This window comes from Lactuca sativa, chromosome 3 (assembly GCF_002870075.4).
Source record: "Lactuca sativa cultivar Salinas chromosome 3, Lsat_Salinas_v11, whole genome shotgun sequence".
NCBI classification, from domain to species: domain Eukaryota; kingdom Viridiplantae; phylum Streptophyta; class Magnoliopsida; order Asterales; family Asteraceae; genus Lactuca; species Lactuca sativa.
The window spans coordinates 184,541,807-184,551,752 of record NC_056625.2 but is presented as its reverse complement, the minus strand read 5'-3'; the positions used below and the strand labels follow the sequence as shown (position 1 = coordinate 184,551,752).

General features: G+C 28.8%; 1 protein-coding gene across 3 annotated transcripts; it reads left to right on the top strand.

Annotated features, from left to right (window-relative positions):
- The first annotated feature begins 371 nt into the window (after window positions 1-371).
- LOC111880984 (DNA (cytosine-5)-methyltransferase DRM2) lies at window positions 372-9,366 on the top strand. Of its 3 annotated transcripts, XM_023877390.2 has the most exons (11): window positions 372-449; window positions 600-652; window positions 1,089-1,132; window positions 1,357-1,494; window positions 1,565-1,664; window positions 1,740-1,786; window positions 1,925-2,104; window positions 2,517-2,616; window positions 2,713-2,798; window positions 6,905-7,636; window positions 8,763-9,366. In XM_023877390.2, the coding sequence occupies exons 3-11, from the start codon at window positions 1,130-1,132 to the stop codon at window positions 9,192-9,194; spliced, it is 1,818 nt and encodes a 605-aa protein (XP_023733158.1). In that variant the 5' UTR covers window positions 372-449; window positions 600-652; window positions 1,089-1,129; the 3' UTR covers window positions 9,195-9,366. The 3 variants fall into 3 exon arrangements, with proteins under 3 accessions (XP_023733158.1, XP_042754779.1, XP_042754780.1); XM_042898845.2 differs by lacking the exon at window positions 1,089-1,132 and having other exon boundaries at window positions 387-449; XM_042898846.2 differs by lacking the exons at window positions 372-449; window positions 1,089-1,132 and having other exon boundaries at window positions 636-652; window positions 1,581-1,664.
- Window positions 9,367-9,946: the final 580 nt, after the last annotated feature.

The following is a 9,946-nucleotide window of genomic DNA, read 5'->3' as shown; positions in this document are numbered from 1 at the left end:
TATATAGGTGGTGGAGGTGATTGCAATGGTCGATGGTGGTTTTCGACAACCTTGACGACAAACATGTAGTGGATTGGGATGGTAGTAAGGAAACTAGAACAAGAAGAGGATATTGAAAAATAGATGATCTGAGTGGTATTTACTATTTAATGATAATTAAAAAAATAGTAAAATAAATAATAAAAACATAACAAACCAATCAAATGGTAAATCAATCTTTTCAATTTTTGGTCCTCAATCAAACCACACTAAAACCACAATTTAAAAACTAGTTGGACTAAACTGGAAAAATGGCAAACCACATGACCAATTTTGTAATTTTGTCCCAAAAAAGGAGTATTAAATATCCTTCTCCCGTTACAAAAAAAATTTCGTCAAAGAAGCTCCCTTGCGAATCTCTTTCTCTCCCCTAATCGGCGAAGGGGCCAGAATCAGAACTCGTAACATGTGTAAATAAGCATTTATTTGCTTTGTCCTGTATTGATTGAATCAATTTTCTCAATTTCCCCTTTTTAATTACTGATATGTAGTTACGATGAATTCCCCCAATTTTTGTTTCACCCGTTTGATTATTTCTCTTTCAATTTTTGATGTATCAGGAAGTGCATTTCGAACATTAGCTTCAAAATCGCTTGGATTTTAGGCTAATCTGGTAAGTTATGTTCAAATTAGTTTAATTTCTCTGTTTACTTTCAATGTTGGTTGTTGCGCATCACCCGAGTTCGATCATTTGAAGTTTTAATCGTTTTCTTTGAGAATTAAACGTTTGATTGTTTGTCGGTGGTTTCAAAGCAGATGACTTGTAACTGACTAGGGTTTTGTTTCTGTGAAATCTTGGATTTTAGGTTAACTAGAAGAAAAATTTGCGATTTTTGCGTGATAAAGACACAACGTTTTTACTTTCTTTTTAAACTGTGATTTTATATAACTATTTTAAGTCAGACTTTTTCCTGATGTTTAGTTACAGAAGCAATTTATAAAGTTTATTAGAATAGATTGAAATAGCAATTATTGCATGTATTGTTTTTCAATAATTGCATGTTATAAAGAATGCTCTAATTTTAGTATTCAATCTTCTTTTTGAACAGATTGAAGGCTTTACTTGTTCAAGACCAAAGATTATAGACAAATGGTACTACTTTTTGATGTTAACAATTGACAAAAATGACCATAAAAAATGAAAGATTTAATCGATATTTGGTCTAAATGGGTCACATTAAAAGTATTTTTTCTGATAAAAAAGTACTCTGGATTTTGGCTAGGGGAAAAACACTATTCCATAATATAACGTTGAAAATTTTACCCAATTATAACAGTAAATTTTTTTTTTCTTTTTTTTTTTAAAAACTTATATAGGATGCGAATGCTTCTGGTGAGGAGTATGAAAATATTGATTGGAATACAGATGATGAACTTGAAATCCAAAACATCGCCCCTTCATCTCATGCAACTTTAGCATCTCTCAATGCACAAACTGTTGTTAGTAATGGAGAGGTAAATTACTTTTTTACCCATATTTTATTAAATCCCATTTTTACTAAACTTTATATTTTTTCATCTCAAGGCAAGCTCATCTGCAGGCCCTTCGAACTCCAATTTGTTTCAACATTTTCTAGGGATGGGGTTTTCTGAACAGTCGATTGCAAAAGCAATTAAAGAAAATGGTATATAATTTAAAAACTATAGAGATAATAATTTTTTTTTTATATATATAAAATTTTATTTCTTGATACGTGTAGGGGAGGCCAATACAGAATCAATACTTGAATCTCTACTTACATACTCAGTAAGTTTTGTTTTTCTTATTCTGTTTAATGCAAGAGGAAAAAAAAGAAGGGCAAATCTGTCAAAAAGAAACGAACAGACCTAATAGCATACTTCAGTTTAATATTAATGTTTGAATTTTGATTTATATATTTTACAGGTTCTTGAAGTTGAAGACTCTCCTGATGAATTAAACTCATGTCATCTGAATTCTCCTCAACAACAACAACAACAATCGTGTGTAGAAAATGGTGAATTGTCATCAGATTATGATGAGAGCGTATGTGATGATCTCTCTGAGTCTGATGACAGCAGTTGGTCTGGTGGTAGTGAAGTAGCTGTAAGTCGATTCTTGCCACGTCATCATTTAGACAGAATATGACAGTCTTGTACTGTGTTTGACATACATTGAGACTGATATCAGTTAGACAAAAATTGCAACTTTCTGTCCTACAAAAAAAAAGTGGAAAAAAGTTCGGACAGTTTTAGAGATGTGCTTTTGCTTTTTGTTCTGTGTAAAAGACGTAAATACCCTTGCAGTAATATTCCAAAATAGTCCTATAAAGCTGTCTTGTACAGTCCGGTCTAGTCTAGACTGGTTCCATCAACATAGCTTTATGAGCTGTGAAATGTTGCTTTATTGGTGTCTAGTACTTTTCATTAATTTATTTGGACAAAATTACCCTTTTATTTTTGGTGGAAATTTTGAAATTGTCAAAGAATGTTGATGTATGAAAATCTATGTTGAACAGAATAATACCAGTTCTTTACCTAAACATGAGAAATCATTATTATCCTTAGCAAATATGGGGTATAGCATAGAAGAGGCTTCAGCAGCCATGGAGAGATGTGGTAAGTAGATTTTTTTAAAAAAATATTTTTTAATAAAGTTTAATTTTTAATTTTTTTTTTGTTAAATGGCATAAACCAAATTGTTTTTCATTACAGGTCCAGAAGCTTCTATTGTAGAACTAACTGATTTTATCTGTGCTGCTCAAATGGCAAAAACAGAAGCCGTATTTTTTGAGGATGAGGTATTTATTTTTTCTTGATGATCACCAAAAAAAAAAAAAATTAAAAATTTTCTTCATGTGTTTTCGACATTTTTATGGTACATTTGAGTTATATATTTTATTGATCATGAGTCAAACAACAGAAGTTGCTAAAAAGAAAACAACTTTAAAAGTCACGAAATGTATATTTAAAATGCTTACAAATTACAACCTTCTAAATAGATTTAAAAATAAAAAGAAGGCTAAATGCACTTTTATGTAACAATGTTTCACATTTTTCCCAATTTATGCAATAAAGTGGTTTTGAGTTTTTTATGTTATACATGCAACGATGTTTGTTTTAGGACAAACAAAACATTTTACTAGTAACTTGTGTAACGGGTTGAAACATGGTTGTATGATTTGTATAGATTGCATAAATTGGTAAAAGAGTTGAAAACATTGCATAAAATTTGTAAACCAAATAAAACATTGTTTCATAGCAACAATTGGTAAAAAATGAAAACCTTGTTGCATAAATTAATAAAATTAAATATTATTGCAAAAAAGGGAAAAATATGCAAGTTTGTAGCATAAAATTCGGGAGTATTATAATAGTTTTATAATTTGATAAATAAAGTATTGGGAAACTCCGATATAATCTTAATATTTTGGGTTAGTTTACGGTTTAGTCTCAACTTTTTTTTAACAGAAAAGTCTCAATTATTTTATATTTTTGTACAAATTAACGAAATAGTCCTTAATTATTTTGACAAAATTGCAAAAAAGGTCCTTGTGGTTTCTCATTTTATGTGGGTAAGGTCAAAACATTTGAAAAGTTGCATATTTAGTCATTTTCAAGAAGTTTTGTTGTAGTTTTGGTCCTTCTTCCGTTAAGTTTAACCGGTTGGCTGTTAACTTTTTTAAAATGATAATTTTACCCTCAGGGACCATTTTCACAGTTTTGTCTTTTACTATATTATAAGGATCATTTTTGCTTACATTCTTTTTTATTTTATTGAAATATTATATATTATTAAATATTGTTTTATTGGATTATTAATTTATTTTAGTTAATTGTTTTTTTTTTGTTGGAGTAATTATTTTTTATTGGATTATTATATCAATACATATAGTTTTTAATATATAGTACTTATATCATAACAAATATTATATTATTGGATTATTAAATTTTTTTACTTAAGTTTTGTAATTCCTTTTTTTTTAAAATTAATTTTTACTAGATTATTACTTTTAATTTATTATTTTCTTCATATACTAAATATTATTTTATTGGATTATTCATTTACTTTTAATATATAATATTAGTTCTTGTTAATTTTATTGGTTCCACCATAAAGTCGTGGGATATGCAAAATCGCCGTCTCTCATCATCGAAATTGCAAAAAGTCACTGCCAAACACCTTCATTGTAGGTAGCTTATAATGAGAAACCATAGGGAACCGGTCACCAGTACCACTTATAATTGCTACAGGGGTTTGTCGAGCATTGTGTGGTATACCAACGATGCTAGGTGGAACAGGGTGGGGTTGAACCTCTGATGAAGGTGTTTGGCGGTGATCATGTCGATTTTTTCCGATGAGAAGCGATGCCTTTGCGTATTTTGGCGACTTTGTGATGAAACAAATAAAATTAAAAAGAATTAATAGTATACATTAAAAATAAAATAATAATCCAATAAAATAGTATAGTAATCCAATAAAAAAGAATTACTCCAATAAACATTTAAAAAAAAATCAACTAAAAGAAATTAATAATCCAAAAAAATCAACTAAAAGAAATTAATAATCCAATAAAATAATGTTTTGTAACATATAATAATCCCATAATATAATATTTATTATGATATAGCCATTTTATATATTAAAAACTATATGTATTGATATATAATAATTTAATAAAAAAGAATTACTCTAACAAAAAAAATTGTAAAAAAAAAGAAGTAATTAAAATAAATTAATAATCAAATAAAACAATATTTATTATAATATAATATTATATATTAAGAATATTTATTAATTTATAATATTTCAATAAAATAAAAAAGAATGAATGCAAAAATGGTCCTTATAGTATGGTAAAAGACAAAACTGTGAAAATGATTATTGAGGGTAAAATTGTCATTTTAAAGAAGCTAACAACCAACTAGTTAAAGTTAACAGAACAGGGACCAAAACCACAACAAAATTGGTTAAAAGGACTAAATATGTAACTTTTCAAACACATGGACTTTAACCACATTAAATGAGAAACCATAGGAACCATTTTTATAATTTTGTTTAAGTTTTTTCAACATCGACAAATTATTGTATAAAATTAGATAATTGAGATTTTAAATATTGAAATTAAACTGTAAACTAATATAAAATAAAATATTTGAGACTTTATTGTAAATTTAATAAAGTATTATTATAAACTAAATGCAACACCCATGTATTATGTGTGTTCATTTTAAAAAAAAAGTTGACATTCTAAACATTTGAGAAATTTGAATTTATAAGAAAAAATTAGAAAAATATTGAATTATTAAAATTAAAGTGTTTCTCTTTTAAATTTAAACAAATAATTTAGATATATAAACAAGCGAAACTAATAAGGTTTTAATTTAAAACATTTGAAATTAAAAGAAAAGTCAATTAATGAAATTGATATAAATTTATTATTACATTTATTGCAATTAATGTATTTAATTAATTATTACGTGAAATTTAATAAAAATGAAAACAACCATAAAATGTATGTGGAAAAGATTTAATTGAAAATAACCACAAAACGATATGTGGAGAAATCAATGACAATGTTATTTATTAGAGTAAACTAGTTGTGAGACCCATGTATTAAATGGGTTAATTAAAAAAGAAAACTAAATATAAATGTCAAAATATTTAAGAACTTTGAATTTGTAAAAATAACTAGGTGTGAGACCTATGTATTACATGTTTTTATTTGAAAGAAAAACTAAATATAAAATTCTAAACATTTGGGAAGTATGAATTTATAAGAAAAATGAGAAAATATTGAATTATAAAAATTAAAGTGTTTTTTTTTTCTATTTTAATATTAAACGAATAATTTAGATAAATAAATAAGGAAAATTAATGAATCTTTAATTTAGTAATTTTGAAATTATAAGGAAAGTTTATTAATGAAATTGATATGTATTTATTATTGTATTTAAATACTATCTAGAATTTAATAACTATAAAATTTCATGTGGCAAAATAAATGAGAATGTGACATGTGGTAAAAAAAATTTCATTTATTAAGGAGGACAAGAAAGTAATGAGTTTTAATTTCTTGATAAATTAGTTTATAACCCGTGGGAAATAAATGGAAATATTTTTTATCTTTTAAATTTAAACAAATAAGAAAGTAATGAGTTTTAAGTTTGGAAAATTTGAAATTAAAATTTAAGTTTATTAATAAATTAGTTTATAACCCGTGAGAACCACGGTTATACAATTAATTAAACTCTTAAAATAAAATCTAAAAGTTATTAATCAATTATTTTAAATAAATTATTAATTAAGAGATTTTTTTAGTTATATAAATTTTAATCATTGATTTAAAAAAAATGTGAAATGATATCATTTTATAATTTGTATTAAGTTTATTTTAATTTTTATTCTAATGTTATTAATTTAATGTAATTAGAGTGATAAATTTAAAATTTAAAATTTGAAATAGAAAATTAATAGGTTTACAAATGTTATGTAATAATTATGAGATATAATATGATGACATATGACAAAAACAAAATAAAATATGCATTAATTAAGAAGCTTAATAAGATGACACATGTCAAGAGGAGAATAAAACTATTCTTTTATTAGATTGTGAGAACGAGAGATGATATTATATTAAAATATTATGTTAAATTTAATAAAATAAAAACCTAATGAAATGACATCGGAAAAATAATAATTCTAACTAACCATAAAATGATCCAATTGAATGAAAGTATGTAAGAGAATTCTTCATTTATATTAAGAATATATTAAGAGATGATGTGATGTGATGGGTTAATTTAACAATTTAACCCGAGACTACTGAAAAAACGACCCGATTGAACCCATTATCTTATCAGATCACAAAATTATCTTTTCATTATATACGTCTGATTTCAGAAACCGAAGCTCCCACTTCGCGTCAATGGCGATTTCAAGAAGCGAAAATTATACGACCTCGAGATATGGAAAACAAAGAAGCGAAAGGGGATTCTATCCGAAGAAGACGAAGGTCTCCGTCTTCCAAATCCGATGATCGGATTCGGAGTCCCAACAGACACACACGTCATCACTCACAGAGTCCTCCCCGACGCCGCCATCGGACCTCCATTCTTCTACTACGAAAACGTAGCCCTAGCTCCAAAAGGCGTCTGGGACACCATCTCTCGCTTCCTATACGACGTCGAACCGGAATTCGTCGATTCAAAGTACTTCTGCGCCGCCGCTAGAAAACGCGGGTACGTTCACAACCTTCCGATCAAAAACCGATTCCCGCTTCTTCCTCTTCCTCCTCGCACTGTAAACGACGCGCTGCCATTGACGAAGAGGTGGTGGCCGGAGTGGGATAAACGAACGAAGCTGAACTGTTTGCAAACGGTGATTGGAAGTGCGAAATTGACTGATAGGATAAGGAAAGCGCTTGAAAAATGGGGGGATAATCCGCCTGTACATGTTCAGAAGTTTGTTCTTGAGCAATGTCGGAAGTGGAACTTGGTTTGGGTTGGGAAGAACAAGGTGGCGCCATTAGAGCCTGATGAGGTTGAAATGCTTTTAGGGTTTCCGAGGAATCATACCAGAGGAGGAGGGATTAGTAGGACAGATAGATACAAATCACTTGGCAACTCGTTTCAGGTAATAATTAGTTAATTAACTTTTATTATTTTTGAGGGTAAGTTAAATTAAAGAAATAGCATTTCTTTCTATTATGACATTGTTTATGAAAATCCAAAACTCAGTTATAATAGTGTCATACTCAAATATAAAAGAATTTTCAATGTTATAACTTATAACTTGGTAGACTCTAATAAAAACTAATGAAAAAAAGGGATATTAACTAAACCAACTCTTATAAAGTGCTTATTAACAAAGATAACCGTTTTTTTAATCAGTTTTTGAAAAATAACCATTTTCTCCCTCCAAAATAATGCTCCATGCCTTGTTTTTGAAATTTCTTAGTTCTTTTTTTTCTTCGCAATTTTTTTAAAATCTCTACTGTTTAGAGTGTGTTTGGTTGCGGATTTTTTTTAGTTTTCCATGAAAATTTTCAAATGAAAATGAAAATTTTGAAAACGCTTATTTAGTTTTCAAAATTTTTCCAAGAAAATGAAAATTTTATGTTTTTCAAATTGTATGTAAATTTGAATAGTATTTTTTACAGTTTTCTAAATTTATGTAAATTAGAATAGTGATTTTTATAGTTTTCTGAATTTTTCATTGAAAACCGAAAACTCAACTCAAATCTATTTTCTAAAAACATTTTCTTGGAAAATGAAAACAGTTCTCTACAAACAAACACATCGTTTCTCAATAAAATGTCTGATTTTACACCTATATACTTCCATTTTACTATGCTTCTTTTAACTTTTTGTTAGAGATAGTAAAAAATACTTAGTATTTTATTGAAATTCCGGAATTGTTTATCAGATTTCGGACTTTTTCTTGAAATTCCGTAGTTTTTTATTCCTATTTGAAATCCGGAATGTCAGTCCAAAATATACTTTTGTCAGAAAAAAACTACTTTTTAGTCGGTCGGAATCACCCATTCCAGACTTCTTAGATCTTCAAAAAAAAAAAAAAACTATTTTGGGTTATTTTCTTTAACATTAATTTAAAATACGGTTAGTTTTTGACTATATTTCTCAAAGCGTAAGATCTAATATAACAAAAGAAATCTAAAGTACAATACTATAATAGAAAGAAACAAAAGTAGGATATCATCATACACAACAAAAGGTTTATATATATATTTTGTCTACAGGTAGACACAGTAGCATATCATCTATCAGTACTAAAAGACATATTCCCAAACGGAATCAACATGCTATCGCTCTTCTCCGGAATCGGTGGTGCCGAAGTTGCACTCCACAGGCTCGGAATCCCGCTAAAAAACGTGGTGTCGGTTGAAATCTCGGAAGCAAACCGTGACATTGTGAGAAGTTGGTGGGAACAAACGAACCAAAAAGGGAATCTGATTCACTTAGCCGATGTGCAACAACTAAACGGAGACCGGCTCGAGCAGTTCATGGGCTCGTTCGGTGGGTTCGACCTCATTGTGGGTGGCAGTCCGTGTAATAATTTAGCCGGGAGTAATCGGGTTAGCCGGGATGGGCTTGAAGGGGAACACTCGTCCTTGTTTTATGATTATTTTAGGATCTTGGATATAGTTAAGTGTATTATGAATAATAAATAGGGAAAATAAATCATCGAATGATGTGTTGTTGTGGTAGGGTTTATTGACTGTTTTTGTTGACTTTTTCGAATGAATAATTTGTGATCTGTATTAGAGATGATGATTATAATGTATTTCTGTTGCAAATGCAACAGGGTGCTGCTGAATTATTGTTGAGGTTGTTTTCCTGGAATATGGCTTTGTTTTTCGTTTCAAGTTTTTAGTTTATCTATGTTTTGAAAATAAAATTAATATTCAAGTAGAATGCCAAAAAAAATCCAACCTAGTAGTATTAGACCATACGGAATATTCACCTGTCACGAACCACGAATGTGTACACCGTTTTGGAGTATCATTGTGAGTCGTGGTCTTTGCGTTTTGTGATGGCTACGATGAGAGTGGACTACCAACTTAACGGTCGTATATTTGAAGTTAGACAAAATTGCAAAAATGGTCCCTGTGGTATGTATTTTTTTGGGGTTTTAGTCCAAATCATGACTTTTTTGATTGGTGGTCATTTTGAGGTAGTTTCGTTGCATTTTGGTCATTCGATAAACTGAAATGACTGTAATACCCTTGAGGCATTTATTTTTCATTTTTCTTTCATTCTTTTAAAATCTAATTGTTTATTTATTTATTTTATTAATTAAAAAAAAGTGGGCCCATCTCTCTCTCTCTCTCTCTCTCTCTCTCTCTCTCTCTCTCTCTCTCTCTCTCTCTCTCTCTCTCTCTCTCTCTCTCTCTCTCTCTCAAAAGAAATTCACCCCCACCCA